Raw genomic sequence first — 23,619 nt, 5'->3', positions numbered from 1 at the left:
AAAACAGAAGAGCAGAATTTACATTTAAATTATTTTAATTAAATCTGGTCTTTTGTTCCTGAATATCTGATTATAATTTAGGCCTCTACTATAATGTTATTTGCATAAGCCAAGCAAACCTAAATTGTGAATCTCCAATGTACTGTTTATAAATATCAGTGATTTTATAATTTTATAAAGACTTCCACATCAGACATCAAACCTGGTGAGTTTTGAACTTTATTATCCATATTTCATTCCTTTATACGTTATGCAATATTCAGTAATGTTAATGTGCAAATCGTCAACTATTGAATACGTATAATGCTATCCCCCATTCCATAATATATATGCTTTAAAAAAAATTGTGTACAGCATGCCCTTTATGAAAATCCAGGATATGCCACTGATCATACCCATACTATTTCCATTGTTTCAGATACCAGTTATTGGAGTTCTTGGTTCGGGTGGTGGATTCAGGGCTATGGTGGCTTACAGTGGAGTCTTTAAAGCTCTTCATGAATCTGGAGTTCTTGATTGTGTCACCTATGCAGCAGGCTTATCAGGCTCTTCTTGGTAAATTAATCTCTTTCAATTATATAAATAATTGCATGCTGCTTTCATTTGCTATGACATACTGTGCTGTTGCATAAACTTAAATGTAGGGTTTCTACCAGTCAAGAATGTGAAGAAATCAACTGGTAGGTCAAGAAGTCAAAAAAAAATCAAGAAATTATACTTTTGGTCAAGAATTTTTGCTATTCTTCTAACAGTATAGTGAATTTATATTGTTATGTACCAGTACTGGGATTTGATAAAATTGAATATTTGAAAATCTAAAATTATATTGAGTTGTGGTTAAGATTTGTTCACTTTGTTTCTTAGGAATAACATTCTTGTATGCGTGAAGTTTTGTAAAAATATTAAATAAAGTAATGTGGCCATTCCGCATCCAGAATGAAGTTTGAAGCATTAATTTTTATATTCATTAATAATCAAAACAAGTCTAAATCTCTTGTTTAAGTACAGCTTCAGTTTTGATCTTAACCCTGTGGTAGGGGTTTTTCAATGAATAAAAATATTTTTTTTTTTTTTAATTTTGCAACTATACCTAAGTAGGGGCCTATTAAATAAATGTTTTTTTAAAAGAAAAGGTCAAGAAAAAGGAATGAAAGGTCAAGAAAAGTTCATGAAAAAGTAAAAAAAATTGGATTTCTTATTTTGGTAGACACACTGAAATGTTAAGTTAAATAATATACATTTTTATTTGTTCAGAAATAATTCTTGATAAAATAAAATATTGGATGCAAATAATAGTGTATGTAGCAGATAACTGTAAAATTTTCAAAGAAATCTCTACTTACGACGATACTCATTTACTACTGAATGACATAACAACATTTACTTCCTGGTGTCTGACATGGGGCCTGAAATACATGGGTGGAGTTTGAGCTTTTGCTTTGGGGGCCAGACTCTTGGAGAAGCATATGATGTACCTGAGGGTTGTTGAATATCCCCTAGTTTATAAGGTATTCGGAGGCCTTACCCCAGAAATTAAAAAAATAACAACTTAAAAGCACTTAGTTTTAGGCCTTTTAGATTTTAAAATGTTAAATTTCCTCCCTTAAGTAAACAAATATTAATTAGTATATTGGTTGTCAGTTTTAAAAGAAGCAAAACAGTATGATTATTGCATTTTACATTTCATTAAATTTTTATTGATACAATACTCGTATTACTTTAAAAAAGTTACGGTATAATAGTAAGCTTCAGAAATTTTAGAAAAATTAAATTGAAAAGTTATTTTGATGCTCCAGCAGTAACTGTTGACTCAACAAAAAGTCATTTTACATTTTTCTTTCTTCAAACTGTACACATCAACCAAATCGTCTAAGACCTGCTATTGCGGCGCAATCACCGCACATGCCAACATGCCAAACATCAAGATTTGCGGTATGGCTTCATAACAAAAATGTATTAACTGTACTTAATCATGTGTTATTTTTTAGTATTTTTTTAAGTTGGGGGGCCAGGCCCCCTGGACTCTCCAGAACTCTGCCTATGCCTGAAAAGTGTATCACTCTCACTATCTCTCTCAAGAAGAACCAGTTAAAGTCATCTTACTCCATCTCTGGCAATAACATCAAAACAGTATCTTCTCACAAAACCTAGGCATTGTTTTTGACAAAAAGCTCATATTTCAGGAACATATTACAGGCACCACTCTTGGGTTTACTGTACCGTTTCACTGAAATTAGTGACATCTCAGCCCTCACTTTATACTTCAAGTCATTCATTTACTCAATAATAGAATACTGCTCTCCCGTCTGGTCCATGGCTTGTCCCACTCAGCTCTCTAGAATCGATTCAATCTTTCACTTCTTCCTGGCTATAGTTCCTTATAAGGTTCCCTCTTTACGCAATTTTTCATCTCCGCATCTCTTGTCTTTTCTAAACTTACAGACTACATCTCAGCGCCGTTTGCAGAATGATTTCTGTTATTTATACAAAATTTTCAATGGTAAAATTCGCTGCAACACACTCCTTGAGGAATTCCACTTTTGTGTAGCCATGCGCACAACACGCAACACAAACTTTTTTGCACAAAAAAAACAGACTACAAATTCAAAAAAGATATCTCTCTTACAGACATGCCACACAATTCAATGATCTCTCCTCAAGTATGGATATATTTTCCTCCGAGCTTGCCTTTTGTTCTTCTATTAGAAGAAACGTTTGTAAACTTATTTTTTGTTAATTTGCTATTCATTTTTGTCTTATTTTGTTACTTTTAATTATTATTATTATTATTATTATTATTACTATTATTATTTTGCTTTTTCATTGTTGACAATTTCAGTGTAAAATGGCCTCCTGTGCTGTATCTGGAATTTTCTCAATAAATAAATAAATAAATAAATAGTTTAGAAGTAAAATATGTCCACATTTTGATCATTTATATAATTGTATAGTTGGTTATGCAATATTCTTGACACCAATTAAATGTATCACACTTGAAATTAATATTTTATAGCAGCATTCTGTTTACATTAGAAAACAAATGCTCCTGCAGCTCTTCATAATTACTGTACATGAACTTCAGAAGAATATATTTGACTTTGTAAAATTAGGAGAAATGAAAACATTTGAAATGAACATAATACGTGGAAAAACATGTAGGAAGAAGACATTCTTTATAGATTGACGTTTTTCAAGTATAGAAATTTATACTATAGTCCAGTGGTTCAGAAAGTATGTGCTATGGCACCATGGGGTGCCATGGTTGGCTTACAAGGGTGCCCTGAAATGTTCCAATCAAATGATATCATTGTTCCAAATATGTGCATACTTAGTACTTTAAAATTATAGCAGAACTAACCGATCTCTAACTTGCTGGCTACTTAGCTGGCCATGGTTCAACTCTCCAACCTAATTATTGCCTATTCTTGTGGGAGCAGGAGGACACTGATGCAGAAACTTCAGGTCATGCCTTGAGATCAGTGCATGTAAGCCTGTATGGTGGCTGGGGATTATTAGCACATGTAAAATGTGGTATCTACTTACTGCTTCGTTTCATGGCACCAAGGCTTTTATTTCATGCGACATACACTAAATGGCAGTAAAACAAACATAAGTTTTAGTAACATAAATAAGAATATGATTGCTGTCTGTGCTATCTGGGATCTTTCACTAATTACAATCAAAGTTATTTCCATGGCACATATTCCGGATGTTTATGAAAATCATGTACAATTTTATTTTCTGATCGTTGCAACTTAAATACTCACACATCTTTCGAAGGATAATAAAACACATTTTCTCACTGGCATCTTTGCTACTTACATTACTTTACCAAAACAACTTGTAGATACCATAACTTCCAACACATCTAGCTCTGTCATCTCTTGATGAAACAAAACACTACATCCCAGACAGCACATAAGCTTGTGGCAAGCTTGCGATAGTTTCCTTTTAGCTTGTCAGAGCAAGCTTGACATGGCAAGCTGGACGTAAACCTGATGCATGTGATAACTAGTGTGATAGGGTGCATTTTTTAAAAATAATACAATATGTAACTTACCATGTTTTTACTTCTGAGCCCTTCATATCTGAAAATACTACATACCAATAGTCATTCCCGTTAATAGTTGCATGGATCACTATTGTGTTCCACCAAAATGTGAACTCTGTAACAAGTCAACAATAGATTTTTCCAAATAACGGCTGAACGAACAGAATCCCTGGACTGTTCCAGGAAGGTACACTGGAAGCAAAAATCAATAGTGTTGCTAAATGGCAGTAGCAAATGAGTGGATCACTATTGACATCCATTTAATATAACAATAGAGATACTTATTAAACATAAACAATAGTGACAAAATGAAATAAAACCGAAATACAGTGGAATGAATTCCATTGTGAATAAAGCACCAAGATTGAATACATGGTACCAACCAACTAAACCTCATTGTATTTGTATGAGTTAGTTCCTGTGACAGTGTTTGCAATACTTCAAACACCATCTCTTTAGAACATTCAGTTCTCAGTCAATAAAGTGGCTGAACTTTTAAATTCAAATTGATTTCTTGAAACAAACCTACAATACTCATATTAAACTGAAATTCAAGTACACCTTCATTAATTTCATCAAACCATCATTTATTTTCATTAGCCAAAAGTCCAGGAAAGCAAAGTAAATAAAACAATAGAGACACCCATTTAATATAACAATAGAGATACTTATTAAACAATAGTTATCACATGCATCAGGCTTAGGTCCAGCTTGCCATGTCAAGCTTACTCTGACAAGCTAAAAGTAAGCTATCGCAAGCTTATGTGCTATATGGGATGTAGTGTTTTGTTTCATCAAGAGATGACAGAGCTAGATGTGTTGGAAGTTATGGTATCTACAAGTTGTTTTGTGTAAAGTATGGTAAGTAGCAAAGATGCCAGTGAAACAGTGTTTGCTGAATTGCAACATGTCTCAAAAAATTCAAGAGTATTTATGCCACAGCGAAGATGAGAACAAGTTAGAAATTGTACATGATTTCCATAAACATCCGTAATATGTACAATGGAAAAAGAATGAGGAGAATGAAGAGGACACCGATGCAGAGGTGAGTAAAACTGAGCATGGCAACAAATATTCCATTTCATGTAAAATGTGGTATCTACTTACTGTTGATACCATTGTTTACATGCAGCCGTGTTCATGATGGGAGTTTCGAAGTACATTTATTTCTCGTGTGTGCATGTGAACTGTGATATAGTAGACAAGCAAATACTTTCCTTCAATTAGATATAAATAACTAGTCACATAGAAATTCGTTTGATTTTCAATTGGGTATGCACATTTAAGGCTGCTTTAAGATACCACGCTTTACATGCAACATCCAAAAATGAGGAATCTGTGATATGATCCTCTGAATCGTATCAATGATTCAGAACTGTTTAGTTTTTTTCTTCAAATATTTCTTTCACAAATTTGTATTGCGCATTTTAAAAGTTATGATATTTTTATGGTTGAACTAATTACATTACTTTTTACAATTTTGTAACTTACCATGTTTTTACTTCTGAGCCCTTCATGTATGAAAATACTACATATAATTAGTCATTCCCGTCAATAGTTGCATGGAACTATGCAAAATGTGAACTCTGTAACAAGTCAACAATAGATTTTTTTCAAATAACGGCTGAATAAACAGAATCCCTGGACTGTTCCAGGAAGGTACACTGGAAGCAAAAATCAATAGTGTTGCTAAATGGCAGTAGCAAATGAGTGGATCACTATTGACATCCATTTAATATAACAATAGAGATACTTATTAAACATAAACAATAGTGACAAAATGAAATAAAACCGAAATACAGTGGAATGAATTCCATTGTGAATAAAGCACCAAGATTGAATACATGGTACCAACCAACTAAACCTCATTGTATTTGTATGAGTTAGTTCCTGTGACAGTGTTTGCAATACTTCAAACACCATCTCTTTAGAACATTCAGTTCTCAGTCAATAAAGTGGCTGAACTTTTAAATTCAAATTGATTTCTTGAAACAAACCTACAATACTCATATTAAACTGAAATTCAAGTACACCTTCATTAATTTCATCAAACCATCATTTATTTTCATTAGCCAAAAGTCCAGGAAAGCAAAGTAAATAAAACAATAGAGACACCCATTTAATATAACAATAGAGATACTTATTAAACAATAGTTATCACATGCATCAGGCTTAGGTCCAGCTTGCCATGTCAAGCTTACTCTGACAAGCTAAAAGTAAGCTATCGCAAGCTTATGTGCTATATGGGATGTAGTGTTTTGTTTCATCAAGAGATGACAGAGCTAGATGTGTTGGAAGTTATGGTATCTACAAGTTGTTTTGTGTAAAGTATGGTAAGTAGCAAAGATGCCAGTGAAACAGTGTTTGCTGAATTGCAACATGTCTCAAAAAATTCAAGAGTATTTATGCCACAGCGAAGATGAGAACAAGTTAGAAATTGTACATGATTTCCATAAACATCCGTAATATGTACAATGGAAAAAGAATGAGGAGAATGAAGAGGACACCGATGCAGAGGTGAGTAAAACTGAGCATGGCAACAAATATTCCATTTCATGTAAAATGTGGTATCTACTTACTGTTGATACCATTGTTTACATGCAGCCGTGTTCATGATGGGAGTTTCGAAGTACATTTATTTCTCGTGTGTGCATGTGAACTGTGATATAGTAGACAAGCAAATACTTTCCTTCAATTAGATATAAATAACTAGTCACATAGAAATTCGTTTGATTTTCAATTGGGTATGCACATTTAAGGCTGCTTTAAGATACCACGCTTTACATGCAACATCCAAAAATGAGGAATCTGTGATATGATCCTCTGAATCGTATCAATGATTCAGAACTGTTTAGTTTTTTTCTTCAAATATTTCTTTCACAAATTTGTATTGCGCATTTTAAAAGTTATGATATTTTTATGGTTGAACTAATTACATTACTTTTTACAATTTTGTAACTTACCATGTTTTTACTTCTGAGCCCTTCATGTATGAAAATACTACATATAATTAGTCATTCCCGTCAATAGTTGCATGGAACTATGCAAAATGTGAACTCTGTAACAAGTCAACAATAGATTTTTTTCAAATAACGGCTGAATAAACAGAATCCCTGGACTGTTCCAGGAAGGTACACTGGAAGCAATAGTGTTGCCAAATGGCAGTGGCAAATGAGTGGATCACTATTGTAATCCGTGCAACCACCGCAGTGTTAAAGTATAAGTAACAAAGAAAACAATATAATTGTTCCATTCCTCATCCCATCCCTCACATCAAGAAGTTCTTCTCACTCAACTGCATATTGGACACAGGCATCTAATGCATGGTCACCTGATGAATGTGCCGATTTTGCTTTCCTCGGGCAGACTTTTAATCTTCCCAGCTGTTTGCCATTCCTGTTGGCGATAACAACAAATGTGTTTAGCTTTTTGAGAAGAGCAGGTCTCTTCCAATGTCTGTGAGGAAGCTTTTAGTATTTCCTGACTTTTTAATGTGTTTGTCTTGTGTAGGTCTTTTTACAACCTTGCACTTTTAATTTTTCCCAAAGGGCTTTTTACCCACCTTCTTTTAAATTTTTAAATAAGAATTTTAGATAAGGGGATATTTCCCCATATACATTGAAGGGTGCAAAATGGCCTAATGTGCTAACACACGCAATAATTTTAATTCAATCAGTCAATTGTTGTCTCTGCAGGTATCTTTCCAGTCTGTACTCTCACCCAGAATTCCCAGAAAAGGGCCCAGGAGAGCTCCAGAAAGAACTGAAGGAGAATATCAGCAAGAACTGGCTTAAACTTCTCAGCCCAAGAGGAATGTATCGCTACATTAAAAAAGTTCTGAATAAAGCTAGCATAGGACAACCAGTAAGCTTCACCGATTTTTTTGGACATCTAATAGGAGATACCTTGATGAGAGCAGTAAGTAAATAGTTTCTGTTAGGGAAGTTCTGAATAGAAACTATTATATAATAGTATATTCTGGTAACAATTTTGTAAATGTGTGTTATGGTGTTCTAGTGTTCGGTGGAACTTTGGCATTTGGTCTAGAGCCTGTTTGGCGAAAGAACGAACTTCGCTCCACTTGCTCCACCCAAGGGCAGAGTTAAAATTACGGTCAAAGTTGGCAGCATTTTTAGGATGATGGAAATGTGAATGCTCAATGTTGGTCAATTTACTGACAAGCATAGAAATATACAACAAGTACTAACGAACTTAAGAATGGAGACTATGGTGAACTTATACATAGTAACATGGAAATATTACAATGGAAACAAAAATACACGAGATTAATTCTGAAATAAGTGCTTCCCCAGTGGTGCAGTGGTTGCGTAGTCACCTTGCAATCAAGGGATCATGGGTTCTATACCCGGTGGAAGCACATAGTGGTTCGGATCCCACTTTAAACTGTAGGTTCAATCCAGGGTAGCCTTTATGTGCACAAAGTGGACTTAAAACACGAAATCAACAACAATAACAACAACATAATTCTAAAATTACGATGCTCCCTACCTTAATGGAGATGAATTCGTCTATTGTGATGGGCTGCATCGAACTCATCAAGAACTATCTTTACATCCACAGCAATTACAGCTAGATTGCTCAATCGCTCATCACTCATGCTGTTCCTTAAATAATTCTTCATGCGCTTCATACAGGGTTTTGAAAAGACAGAGGTCAAACAATTGAAGAAAATTTCCTTTATTAGAACTTTGGTCGGGCTCGTTATGCCCTCCTTCCTCTATTCCTTGAACAGCATTGTATTGTAATATGTCTACATATTTTGCCAAATATTCTGTTTTCTTTTACTTGAGACTTCACTTACTAGATACAAACTGACACTTTTTCACCTTGTTCTTTCATTATAATGTACGACACCTATGATATCTGAGCAGCTTTATGATCCTGACTGTTTTCATGTTTTCAAAAACCAAAATCCTTATCCATAGTTCATTTCCAGTTATTAAAGCCAATTTTTGTGAATGTGACTATCCCATATTTGCTTTCAGTTCCAAAGAATCTACATGGGAAACAAAAGGCTGAATCAGCTTGAATCCTTTATTCCAACCATTTAAAAAACTTATACCAATCAGTATGGACACATCTCTTTCTATTGCCAAATGTTTTCTGAGAAAATGCGTTAATTCAGACTGTTGTGTAAGTTCATTTGAAGTTTAGGCAATATCACTGGGAAGATAGTTTGAAACAGCAGAACCACTTACCGCCCTCGATTGTGTCTTCTGAATCAATTTCATCTTCTACTGGTTATCTTCAAATTCCTCTACACTAGCATCAGAATGACTTCTAGGGATGGCATTATCAAGTTTTGACTATTTATTATCTTGCCTAAAATTACCGGATAGAGTAACTCGTTTACTAACATGTTAAGCTCTTGATCTGCTTGCACTATACCAGACTAATTAAAATTTCATTTTCACACAGACAAAATCACAAAAGAGCGTTGATTTACACACAAATTGTCTCCACATAGAAGGAAAACCACCATGCCAGGAACTCAACTACTCGCTCACACTAAGAATGAAACATTGCGAATGAACCACGGCTCTTAAAATTGATTTCTTCAATAGGAAAAGAAGTTCAAAAAAGGTAAAAAAAAAAAAAAAATATCAAAGAAGCACAAGAGAACAAAACAACAATTGTCAAGAATGGAAGCAGAAAAGCACTGCGGCATCTCCTAACTGTGGAACAATGGCATTTTGTTTACATGTTTATGTTTCGCACATTGATGAAAGGAACCCAACTGAGATGGAGAATCTAGAAACGTAATTAATTTTTAAAGTGAAACTGAGTTATGTTAGTCAATTGTTAAGATCGCTTTGTGTGCTTTATAATTCTTTAGCAGCTTGTTACTTTGTGTTATCTAAATAATATATATCATATATTTGTTCTATTTGGGTGGGCAGATGGGTAGGCTGAGACTATTTTAGGGTGGGCTAAAGCCCACCCTTGCCCACCCACCCATCAGGGCACACACCAAGAAAGTAATTTTTAATAATTGTACACTCAGATACTGTGAATTTTCCATGTTTCATTTTTGCATTTCAGAGAAATACAACCAGACTGACTGATCAACAGCAGAAAATTAACGGTGGAAGAGCCCCCTTACCCCTCTACACATGCTTGAATGTGAAAAAGAACGTCTCAGCAAGAGTGTTCCAGGTAATGTCAAGACATTTTGCATGTATTTTCAAAGAATGAAATCAATGAATTATGATAATGCAACATGCATACGGTTATTTTCCTGTAGTTTACGGTTATTACAAGCATAAGAAAACAGTTTTTCGTTGTGACGTTTCAGGAGAAAACATCAAGAGACTTTGTGAAAACAATGATGACTTTGAATTACCTGATGATATTTGGGATTCATAATTTTAAATAAAAAAATAATGTGATCAAAAATTTTATATCTGAAATAAAAATAAAATAGACTGCTTCTTTTTACAGTTAAGTTGCTATATTACAACAATGTAACATTGGCAACATCCATTACATAACGGATTCTTTATGTTTAAAAAATTGCTAACCATTGTTATAACTGTATCTTTAGTCAAAATGAAAATAAATGTCTGATGAAGGGAGCATGTGTTCTCCTGAAACGTCACAATGTAAAACTGTTTTCTTATGCTTGTAATAACCGTAAACTACAGGAAAATAATTCTACAATGCAAGCAATGCGTACATACAAGAAAAACTATTATGCATACAGTTGCAGTGATAATTTTTATTCAATGAACTTGATAAAATAATTCAACGTGTAATACTTTTCAGTAACCCAATTTACTGCATTGAAAGTGTTACTTTGATCTATTGGTTATATCCAGTCTTTGCAAAGTAACTTTTTTATAACTGAATGCAGTATGCATGAAGACTAAAATATTATTTCTGTTCTTTTTAGCAAACCATAAATTTGATCATTAACATTGATATTCAAAGAAAAGTAATTGTAAAGTAACATTCTGTTACTGATTACCTAAAAATAAGTAACTGATTTACAGTTAGAGTTATTCATTTCTAGTTTCAGTTACCATTAGTAGAAAAGTAACTCCTTTACAAGTAGCTTGTTACTACCAAACATTGGTTACAACATGAATTGCATTATTTTAGATTTCTTTTTTTACTAAGGAGACTTGTAACTTCTTATTTTGTAATAACTTTTTAAAATTTTGATTAATTAATTAAAAGAATTATTCTTTCATTGTGGTAATTGAACATGTACTGTCACATGAACCGAAGGTTACAGTAAAAATCTTCCGACTGGTCCTCCAACCATGAGTCCACAGCCCTTATCACCTCAGAATCATCAGAAATTTTTTGCCCACGAATGTCATTCTTCAAATGTTTGAACAAATAGAAATCACTGGGGGCCAAATCTGGGGAATAGGGTGAGTGGGGCAACAATTCGAACGATGCATCTGCGATAGCGGCCCTCACAATGTGTGAGGTGTGGACAGGTGCATTGTCCTGGTAAAGGAGCACACCACGGGTCAACATCTCACGCCTCTTTTTCTTGTAGGAATCACGTATTTTTTTGATTAGGTCATTGTAGTATGTACCAGTGATGGTTTGGCCTTTTTGTAGATAGTCCACAAGAAGGACACCCTTGCAGTCCCAGAAAATTGAGGCCATCACCTTCTTGGCTGACGTTTGCACCTTGACCTTCTTCGTTGGTGGAGAATGTGGATGTTTCCACTCCATGCTTTGTGATTTTGTTTCTGGGTCGAAGTGATGGACCCATGTTTCATCCATAGTTAGTCACAAATCAATGAGTTACAAATCGGGCAAGGAAATCGTCTATATCAGCACGAAACTTGTCAAGAAGTTCTTGACTGATGAGCACTCGGGTGCGCTTCTGATCTGGGGTGAGGTTTCGAGGGACCCATCTTGCAGCAATTTGTTTCATTTGCAATTCCTGAGTAATTATGTTTTGCACAGTGCCATATGACAGGCCACACATCTCAGCAACATGATGGATAGTGACTCGATGATCCTTCAGCATGATATCGTGGACTTTGTTAATGTTTTCGGTCGTCATGGCAGTTTTTGGTGCTCCACTTGCATGTTCATCCTCACACGACTCTCTCCCACAATTAAACTCATGACACCATCTCTTCACCATACTGTATGAAGGAGCAGTGTCCCCTAGTGTATCCACCGAATCCTCATGAATTTTGGATATCGTCCACTTCTTCTTCAAAAAATATTTGATCACCGCTCTCACTTCAATTTTCTCCATTCTGGCACATTGACACAACTTCACTCAGTTAAACCCCTGTAAAAAGAAAACTGTGCGTTACTCAGACTTGAAATTCAGAATGAAAGCATATAAAGCATCACTAAACAATAACAAAATATAAAATCAATCATAACGTCATTCCTTCTATGTTAGGGTCGGAGCAACCTGATCGCCCCTCGTATAGTAAGTAATAACTTGACTATGCAATATTAGATCACGTAGAACACAATGAAAGGTCCTGGTATTTTGGTTCATTGTCCTCAAGTTACTACACTATAGGGGCAGTCAACAGGTACTTGGAAACCGCAAATAGGCCATATTGGGTTCAGGCACCTTAATTGTTATTGCCACACTATAATGTTACCTACATTGATTTCTCCTTGACTTTCTTTTCTTTTCAGGATTGGATAGAATTTAGTCCATATGAAATTGGGCTTGCTAAATATGGAACTTTTATGAAATCCGAACATTTTGGTTCAAAATTTTACATGGGAAAATTGCTGAAAACCTTTGATGAGTTTCCCTTACACTTTCTGCAAGGAGTTTGGGGAAGTGCATTTTGTATATTATTCAAACGAGTTGTTCAAGAGAAAGGTAAAAGGGACATAGCTGAAATGCTGCGAGATGAAAATGAAGAAATGCAAGAATTAGGTGAGAATATTAATCTTATCAATTCTTGTTTTAGTGAGAGCTAGAAAGTTTGTTTGTATGTGTGTGAAAACGTAAGATTTTTTTTAAAAAATGTAACTTTTTCTTATGTGTAATCATCAGAATGATGCCAATAGAAATAGTATAATTATGGATTGGACATTACTAGGACTTTAGGGTTGGAAATGGTACCAATGTATTTTCATAGTACAATAGATTTGGTCTAGGAAAATTGTCCAAATATTGTACAAAAGTATGAGTCTCGGTAGCTATTGTACACAGACCTGTCTCATTCTACAGTGTGTTTCAAAAATTGCACAACCCAAATTTTGATAATTGATAATATGAAAACTGTAAGAGATATTTACACCAGATTTTCTGTATTGTATAGCCTCGTAGCTAGTGTTGCTAAGGTGATATGTCCCTAAAATGGCACTTTTTCACTTAATCCAAGTAATCGGCAATCCCAAATCTATCAAATACTACACCTGACCAATATTTGTCGTAAATGACAATTAATGTGGTATCAGTCATCAGAGAATTAATTATGAGCCTATGATAATTTTTTGCACATTTGTCTCACACAAAAGTGGCATTCTGGAAACCAACCTCCACAATTTATTAGTTCATAGAATTTTATGTATGAAGTAAACTGATAATGATAAGCATTGAAAAATATCTCAATTGATGAGGCTTCATAATGCAGAAGCTCAGTATAAATATATCTTAGAGTTTTCATGATATAAACCATAAAAGTTTGGGTTGCATGACTATTGAAACACTGTAGGTATTGTCTTAACTGGTCTCAGAGTGTCTGTCCCTACCACCTATTATGTCATGAAATTAGTCACAACACACACACACTTTAAAACTTATTGCTCTATACAAACGTGACTATCCAGAACATTAATTGAGCACAGTATAGCTCCATCTGTCCTGTTTTTGTACCTAAGGATTAATTAATTATTTCTCTATTGTCACATAAGGATCAGTCAGTGGAAAACAGGCCACCCTGTATAACTATGAAACTATGTGCTTAGCTTAAAATTAATCCCTTTAGTCATTGAGCCATTTGTCCCACCATCCTGGCAGCCCTGTAGAAGGTGGGCAGTTGCTGTAACAACCAGTCAATTACTTCATCCTTTACCTCAGTTTCCAAGTTGAACTAGTGACCATGCAGTGCCTGTTTCAGCTCACTTAAGATGGCATAATCGCATGGTGACATGTCCAGGCTATGAGGTGGGTGCTGGAGTGTTTCCGATTGAAATATGTATAACAGGTACCGAGCAATGTTCGTTGTATGCGGACATGCATTTTCATGCAACACCACCACCCCGGACAACAGCAAACCTGGTCTCTTGAATTTGATGGCCTGATGCAGATGCATCAAAGTTTCTGTATATCGCATGCCAGTAATGGTTGCACATTTCTCACAAAGTCCTCTAAGCAGGGGATTCCTGCAGTCAAAGAACAATATGAGGAGCACATGACCATGGGAACTCGGAATAGCCTTTGATTTCTTCGGTGGTGGCGAGTGGCAGTGCATCCACTGCTGACTTTACCACAAGGAACACCTGTATTTTCTATGTTGAATTTGTAAAATATTAATTATCATTATCTGTAAATGTTTTGTTTGTAATTAGTCCATCCCTAGTAAACATAGAAAGCATTTTACAAATTTGCCTTTCTCTTATCTTCTTTCCAGAGAACTTTAAACCTGCAGACGATGATTTGGAAGACAACTGTGACAGTGGAAGTTCGGATGATGAATATGAAGATGAAAGCTCAGATGAAGGTTTTGTGACAGACAGTGCTGGAAGTTCTGCAGCTAACAGCCCTTGTACACCGACCAATGGAAGTTTTCCTGGCTTAGAAGAAACAGTGTCCAGGGAAAGTGATAAGAGAAAGGAAGTGACAGATAGGAAAAGTGACAGTGGGGTTTCCAATGATAATGATGAAAGTAAAGATCTACTGCAATCAAAAGCAGATGACTGGAAACAGAAAAGGTACATCCGTAAATTTTTATCACATAAATTCTATTCAAAGTAAAATATCTATATTTTGTTTGAGGATAGAAAATTAGCTGCTTTTCTTTTCTGATCATGATAATTTTCACTATGGTGCCTTCTGAAATGACTGAATGGAGACAATGTGTTGCCATTGATAATTTTAATAATATTCACTGATCCCTGCTAGCTGGTTCATAAGTTTTTATTCATTATCCTTCAGAGATAGTTCCAAGGATGGATAAGAGTTGACAATGCCCCAACCAAAAGCAGGATAGCCCACCCTCCAAACATGTAATTTTGCAGACTTTTTGTACACCACACGCCTTCACATCAGGAACTTGCATCTGATCTTGCATGAATGAATTACTTACTTATTACTTACAAATGAAGTTTGCTTTGTGGTATGTTTCTGAGCTATGATTTATGCCTACATCACAGAGTCCTAATATAGAGGGTGTGTAAAAAATAAGCATCATAACTTCAGGAATGTGTTCATATGTAAACAATGAAAAAAGTTTATATAAACATAGGTCCAGAAATTCTTGGTTTCCGAGTTATAGGCTTTCACAACACATGCGAACTGGAATGTCTTCATCTCCTACAGGTGGCTATGACACTGAGTTCTTCACAGTACTCGAGAGGAGATGTTGAAAATGTTCACCTCCTACCTCAAGACAGGCCACACATCGGTATCATATGGCCTCACTCCCAAATTCTGGTCTCTAAAGCATTACATCAGAGCCGCAGTGGTCTAGTCAGTAGGGTGTCTGACTGCCTCGCAGGTTCAATTCAGGTGTGGGTGATCCAAGGTTGGATTTTTTCCAGCATTGTCCCCGCATAAAGTGGTTTTGTGGCTCACCCAGCTGCTTCAATTCAATGGGTACCTGAGGACAACTTGTGGGGTGGTAAGGGTGGTGAGAGCATGGTGCTGATCACATCACATCCAAAATGGCCAACATCAAAAATGTGGCATGATGCAATATGCAGAGGGAACTTTACTTTTTACTTACTTACATCATTAACATCTGCTAAACCATACATGTAGTGCATACCCGCTCGCTCTTGATTTTACAATACAATACAATACAATATATTTATTCATCGTTAGACATTGTACAATGCAATAGATGCCGTCAGTTATTGGTTACATATTTGTTATTGTATATATGTAAATATATAATTATATATAGAGAGAGGGATTACATGGAACTCCAATATGTTATAGATACTAATATGAGAGTATATGCATATATAAAGTAAGAGTACATAGACATAAGACAATTATAATATTAGTGACGATGAAATAATATAAATATGGCAGTGGCAATATACATAACAATAATTCATAAAACAGGAAATAAACAATACAATACATTCTAGAATATTAAATCATTTTTGGGATGGATTTCGAATTCTTCTAGATTGTAGAAGACCTTTTCTTTTAACCAGGGTTGAAGTACACTTTTAAATTTTTTAAGAGAGACACTGTGAGCAGCTTCTGGTAATATGTTGTATAACTTAATTCCTAAATACTTGTAACTATTTTGTGTTTTACTTAATCTGATTGATGGTGTGTCGAGCTTGTAACAGAATCTTGTATTGTGTCTGTGCACAGTGTGTCTTGCGTTATAATTATGTACATTTTCTTTTGTATACACTAGACAGGTATACACAGACTGAGCTTGGCACAGTCATTATCTTTAGTTCTTTAAAGAGATTTTTACAGGAAACAGACTGATCAAAGACTCCTGCCATGCTTCGTAAAGCTTTTTTCTTCCAGATAAATACATCCCCAGCACCAGATGAGTTTCCCCACAAGAGAATTCCATAAGTCAGAAGGCTATGAAAATATGCATAATATGATTGCAGCAACAAGTCCTTGCTAATGCATGTTCTAAGCTTTTTAAGTAGAAATACCACCCTGGCAAGTTTGGAACATAGGTGATTTGTTTGCGACTCCCAAGATAATTTGGAGTCTAAGTGTAAACCAAGAAGTTTTACAGAAGTCCATTCATGGCCATTTCCTAATGTAAAAAATATTTTCTCTGTTTTATTTTCATTAATTGTAAGTTGATTTGTTTCAAACCAAAAAGTGGACCTTTCCTCTATTTCCTTATCAAGCTTCTCAACTGTAAATTTGTCACTGCCCACCGTAAGGAATGTGGTATCATCTGCATATAAAACAGTCTTATGAGAATAATATTAGGTAAGTCATTTATATAAATATTGAACAACAATGGGCCAAGGACAGAACCTTGTGGAACTCCATTTTTTATATTTAAGAATTCTGATTTTATGTTGTCTACAGTGACCATTTGTTGTCTATTTGATAAGTAGGATTTTATTAGAGCAAGTTCAGTTTCTTTGATGCCATAGAAGTGTAATTTTTTTATTAATATTTGATGGGAAACAGAGTCAAAGGCTTTACTCAGGTCGATAAGTGTTGCACTTACAGAAAGTTTGGATTCAAATGCATCTAACACTGTGGAAACAATGGTTTCATTCGCTTTCACAGTGGATAAATGGGCTCTGAAACCATATTGTGCACTTGTATATAAATTCTTATTTGTGAAATAGCTATCGAGTTGATTATATAAACAGTGTTCTATAATTTTTGAGACAAGTGATATAGGACGGTAATTGTCGGGGCTCGATTTATCACCCTTTTTATACACGGGTATGACAACCGAGAGCTTGAGGCAGGAAGGAAAGTGCCCACAATACATCATCCACTTTATGAGAATGCAAAGTGGGTACTGTAGAATATCAATGATTCTTTTTAAAATAAAGTTTGACATTCCATAAAAGTCTTCCGATTTTGAATTATTTAGTTTTTGTGCTGCTTTTAAAATATCAGCAGGTTGGGTCTCATGCCACCGGAAGTCAGTCAAAATGTTACCAATGTTTTGTGACATGAGATTATTATATTCATAATCAAATTGATTCATAGAATTGTGGTTTGTATCCAATTTGTTACCTACCCTGACAAAGAAATCATTAAATTCGCTTGGAGTAATCGGAACATTTTCTTTTCTTCTGGGTTTCCCTCTGCCTAATTCTGCCTTAATGACATTCCAAGCTGCTTTGCATTTATTATTGGAGTTATTAATAAATTTATCATTTGCTGTGCATTTAGCTTTTCTAATTTCTGATCTGTAAATATTTCTTAATTTGATATATTTGTTCTTATCTGCGTTACCATTTTTAAATCCATTATAATACATCATAAGCAAGGTTTGTAATTTACTCAAGTGTGGATTATACCATTGACCTAAGTGTCTTTGTTCGCGTTTAGCTTTAATTGGTTTCTCCTTTTTTTGGACTCTAGGACAGCAAAGTCCACTCAACATGTAACCATAGAACTACCAGTTTGTGTTAAACAGTATCTTGTGTTGTTAACCAGAATGTCCATACCTCCTGTGTTGTGAAAGCGTATAACTTCCCTCGACATATGTTTATATGAACTATTGTTTATGTATGAGGAACACATTCCCGATGTTATACTGCTTATTTTTGGGGCACCTTGTTTAGCAGAGTGACTCGATACTATGAATAAATATTTCAAAGGATATCAAAACATTAATTTCAATTTTTGGATAGCATGTAGACATATAACAGATATAACATGGATATCCATCATTAGGTATTCAAGGATTGGAGATCTAATACATACCTGAAAGGAGGTACCACAGATATCCAGGATAGGAGATTCTTTGATAGGATAAAGGGAAGCACTACTTAAACATCAATTTCTGTTACACTAAATTGTACACACACACACACACAATTGTCTTATCACTGTAGTGACCAACGTTTTGAACCACCTGCAGCTACTGGTCTATCTAGAAAAAAGTAGATGTGAAAATAACTTACAGTTACTTAAAGTAACAGTAACCATAAGTGAGTAAGGTAACTGTAACTCAATTACTTTTGAAAAATAAGTTTCCAATCATTGCTACTGGTTGGACACAGAGGGGGAATTTTCTGGTCGCTCCAACAGTGAATAACATAGGCATAACTAGTGAGGAATTAAGATGGGCTTAAAACCGGCATCCTCAAAAGTTTTCATCGGTCATTGAAATTTCTATTTTACATCATGATTGTCTGTTGGAATGCAATGTGACATTACATAGTCAAAAAAATCTACATTATCAAATGGTTGCAATCTGTCTTAAATAGTCCCTAAATCACACTAAATTAGCCCGTTTCCCTCTGAAATATACTATGCCTCTCAACCAAGGGGTCTGCTGTGATATCCTGCAAACTGGGGTGACTTTGTGACACTTTTCATAGTTTTTTGAATACCATACGAAAGTATCATACTACAGCGTCCCAGTAATAAACTACAATATAAATATCAGACTTGAACTCGGACACCTTGGGCATGGGTGTCCTTTGTGAGTGTCACATAGTTGTCAGAATGGCATCCTATGGATTGGGGTGACTTTGTGACTTTGTGACATAGAAAGGCCACAGATACAATATTTTCCTGTGGACAACTACTCACGATAGTAGTTCAGATTTGTAGTTTACAAATAGAAACATATTGCAATATTTTGACAAAGGAATAAGGAAACAAGTGATGACATTGTGGCTGACATGATAAAAATGCAGGAAGAAATATGATAGAAGAAATAACTAAGCTCATTAGCAGCATATAGAATGAGGAGAAAATGCCTGTGCAGAGTGGAGAATTGGTATCATATGTCCTATACATAAAAAAGGAGACAAATTGGAATGCTCAAATACAGAGTCATAACATTATTGAATGTAACGTACAAGATACTATCAGGAATCTTAAATGAGAGAATAAAGAACTACACAGAGAGTAGATGAATATCAGTGTGGATTTAGATCAAATAGAAGCACAGACCAACTATTTGTAACAAGGCAGATAATAGAAAAGAACTATGAACATGATGTAATCCTCTACATGCTTTTTGTAGATTTCAAATAGGCCATTGACAGTGTAAGAAGAAAATAATTATTGCAGATCATGAGACAATTAAACTACCCAGATAAAGTAGTGAGACTAACAAAAATTATCACTGAGCATACAATAGCAAAAGTTAAAGTTGGAAATAAGATAAGCAATCCTTTTGACATCAACAGCAGAGTAAAACAGGGAGATGGGCTGTCAACTACCGTTTTCAACATTGCACTTAACAGAGACATTAGTGCAATTAACAAAAGACAGACTATATTTACCAATAAAAGTCAAATCTGCACCTATGCAGATGATGTAACGATCCTAGCAAGGACAAAATATTCAATGAAACAAGTATTTCAAGAACTGCAAACAGAAACAGAGAAAGAAGCCCAGAGGTAAACACCAAAAACAAAAAATGTATGATTGTATAACTTATAAGCAAATATAGACAAATACACAGCATACAAATAGAGGATATGGAAATACAAACAGTTCAAACTTTAAATACCTGGGAATGGTAATAAATAACAACAATCAAATTAGCAAAACAAATTGGGACAGAATACAAGCAGGCAACAAAACATACTATGTCAATCTACAGTTATTCAAGAGCAAGCTAATTGGCAGGACAACTAAAATGAAAGTATGTAAGACGTTAATGAATCCAATAATTACGTAAAGCTCTGTAGTGTGGACTCTCTCGAAGGAAGATGAATACCACCTGAAAGTTCTAAAAAAAGAAGAATCAGGAAAATCTATGGACCCTTTAAGGACGAATGATGAATGGAGAATCAGAAATAAGTAAGAAATAGATGGAATACTCGATGGACAAGATATAGTTAGATTCGTAAAATCACAAAGAATCAGGTTGATGGGGCACGTCGAAAGAATGGGAGAGGAAAGATTGCCAAAGAAAATAATGAAAGAACGAATGTATTCAAAGAGGAGAAGAGGGAGACAAAAATCAAGATGGAGGGATGAAGTGATCCAGGACCTGAAGAAGATGGAAATAAGAGAACGGGAAAGAAGAATACAAAATAGGGAAGACTGGAGTCACATTGTGAAGGAGGCCAAGGCCCACCAGAGGCTGTAGGGCCAGATGGTAAGGTAAGGTGATAAGAAAACAACACCCACTGGTTTCTATACAAGAGAATGAAAGACACGTGTTATGCTCCTACAACCTTTTATTCAATCCTACAATAAATTTGAGATTTCAGAAACCATAAAAAATATCTCAACATCCAATTATCCTAGGCTGATCTATTTTACACAATATTTCATCCCTTGAGTATAGAAGATTGTCAGCCTTCAGTGAACACAATTTTTCCGCCTGCTCTTTTTTTATGAATGACTCCATTGGATCTTGGTGTCTCTAGACTTGTATCCTTTGTCTTTAAGTTCTGCCAAAGTGTGTTCCGGTGGATTCCGTACTTTTCCTTTGCAGAGAGGAGTCATATTTGTTTAAATCTAAGTTTGGTTAGCACATCATTTAACATTTCTTCACTATAATTTCTGTACGAGTAGGATCCAATACACCTTTTGTGCATGGGTGGCATTGTTGAACCTCCACAAGAACACAAACTGACCCTACAAACTGAAGTAGATTTGGAGTACCTTTTGTGTTGGACAGAACATGTCAGGAATTCACCCCATAAGGTAGCGAAATTTGCCAACATGACCTGTACTATCTACACACCAAATACCACAGACTTCACATCAAAAGTATATGATTCACTACTGTTCCTGTGTCTACAAAACTTATCCTAGTCACCCATTTCTGTGACTTTCACACAATCACAATGCATGCAACGAAAAACAATTGTCTGCTGTTTGCAACAAAGCAGCTGGAAGTTCAGATTTGCACATGTGAGAATGTGAGATACACAAATCACTGACTCATTCATTAACAAAACAAGCAACATTAGCGTAGGATTCCAGAATCCGTCCATCTCTCACAAAATCACCCCAGTTTCTGGTATTCCTACAGTCTTTGTTCACTTATCTGAAGCCCATAAATGAAAACGGTGAGAGAAAGAACATATTTGGTTCTATTATTTTTTGGTGAAAAAAATTGAAGACTTTGGTACAAAAGTGTAGACAGAAAATATTCTCCAAGATTTAGGCAGTGTATTAGTGACTATTAGTCACAAGCACTTAAACATCCAATCTTTTGGACATTTTCCTCACTTCATTTCTCACTCAACATGCATTTAATTTAGAATTTGCTTCTCAACATAACTTGGCAATGTATATAGCTACCTTTCTGTTATCTTTACAAGTATGCCATCACACACAATTATCACAAAAATTTCATTTCTAAAGTATTGTTTGAGAAATATAAATTCCAAATCAAATAATTCCTTATCAAGTAATAAAGAAAGTTTTGCAAAAAGTCCAGGATTTGTTTAACCTGTGTTTAATGTGGATATGTAAATTGCCTGAATATAATTGTAACTGATTGTAAACCAGAAACTAATGACAGTGGTAGTATGTATTGTATCGTGCTATTAGCAAGACTATGAATATTTTTTTTTTAGCTATCATCATGTAACATTTAGGACTGCATAACTAGGCATAATTAGTGAGGAGTTCAGACCCCTCTGACTTACAACCAACACCCTCAGAAGTTTCAATTTGTAATTGAAATTTCTAATTTTACATATCTATTATATAATTAGTACATAAGAATTAGAGATGGGACCAATTAATCGGTACTCTATCGGTATCGGCCGATATAGGCATATCGGTTTATCGGTAAAATTAACGACTATTTTACCGATCTGATATATCGTTAAATATCTGATAATTTAGTGCAAAATTCTACCATTTTGTTGTAATTTTTATTGTTAATCTCCATGCCCTACTTTCTAAAAAAGTAAATGTATAAATATGCAATTTCTTTTTCACTGCAGTCACCTTGAAACACACATTTATTAAGGAGGTCAATGAACCTTCATGTTCTTCAAGGACCATTTCTAATTTTATATCGGATCGGTAGAATATCGGTTATCGGTATCGGTAAATTTTATATCTGTACTTTATTTGTATCGGCAAAAATTTCATATCGGTCCATCCCTAATAAGAATGCATCACCTTGTATCTACTCCACCTCAAAATGTACATGTAATTATGATAACATGTGAATGGAGTTTCAATACTGATGTTGTTATGTAAGCATATGTAAAGAACAAAATTAAATTTCCTTTGTTCTGCTTGTTTCAGTCTAACATTTAAAAAGATAACAGTATGACATTTCAAATAATTTTGCTGATTCTTAATTTAATACTCTTGCGTTATTTTTGTATAATGAGCAGAATAATTTGATTATATAGGCGTGAAAGGAAAACTAAAAAGAGAAAGACCCACAAATCGTTCTGGGAAAGTGCCATGGACAAGGTTTTCTGCAGTTCAATTTTGGACACTCGAGCTGGAAGGGCTGGTCTCGTCTTCAATCCACTTCGAGACCTTGACTTGGAAGTCACGTTTCCTGTTTCGCCTTTCTCTCCCCTTGGCTTAGCTGAAGATGATGGTAAGAACTGCCCTGGAATTATTATAATTTAAACTATATTTTTCGTTTAAGTTTGCTAAATGTGTACTGTTAATTGTTTTTGATCCATATTAAACTTGATTAACTACATATCTGGAAAATTTATCAACGAAGCACAGATCAACTAAGTGCATACAAGTATTAATACAAAAATATGAATACATTATGGCATTCCATGTGAAA

The 23,619-nt window shown here is 34.9% G+C and overlaps 1 protein-coding gene across 3 annotated transcripts in view; it reads left to right on the top strand.

Moving 5' to 3' along the window:
* Window positions 1–23,619, top strand: part of LOC145977800 (cytosolic phospholipase A2-like) — a 259,035-nt gene that overhangs the window by 208,755 nt on the left and 26,661 nt on the right. For all 3 annotated transcript variants that reach the window (XM_083110093.1, XM_083110095.1, XM_083110094.1), the window contains 6 exons: window positions 419–555; window positions 7,747–7,969; window positions 10,115–10,228; window positions 12,704–12,953; window positions 14,656–14,956; window positions 23,222–23,418. In XM_083110093.1, coding sequence (XP_082966219.1) covers window positions 419–555; window positions 7,747–7,969; window positions 10,115–10,228; window positions 12,704–12,953; window positions 14,656–14,956; window positions 23,222–23,418 — 1,222 coding nt within the window. The remainder of the gene's footprint in view (window positions 1–418; window positions 556–7,746; window positions 7,970–10,114; window positions 10,229–12,703; window positions 12,954–14,655; window positions 14,957–23,221; window positions 23,419–23,619) is intronic.

This window comes from Lepisma saccharinum, chromosome 23 (genome assembly GCF_977018435.1).
Source record: "Lepisma saccharinum chromosome 23, izLepSacc3.1, whole genome shotgun sequence".
Classification (NCBI taxonomy): Eukaryota; Metazoa; Arthropoda; class Insecta; order Zygentoma; family Lepismatidae; genus Lepisma; species Lepisma saccharinum.
Note: the sequence above shows the minus strand (reverse complement) of the source record. Positions and strands in the feature narration are given on the sequence as shown.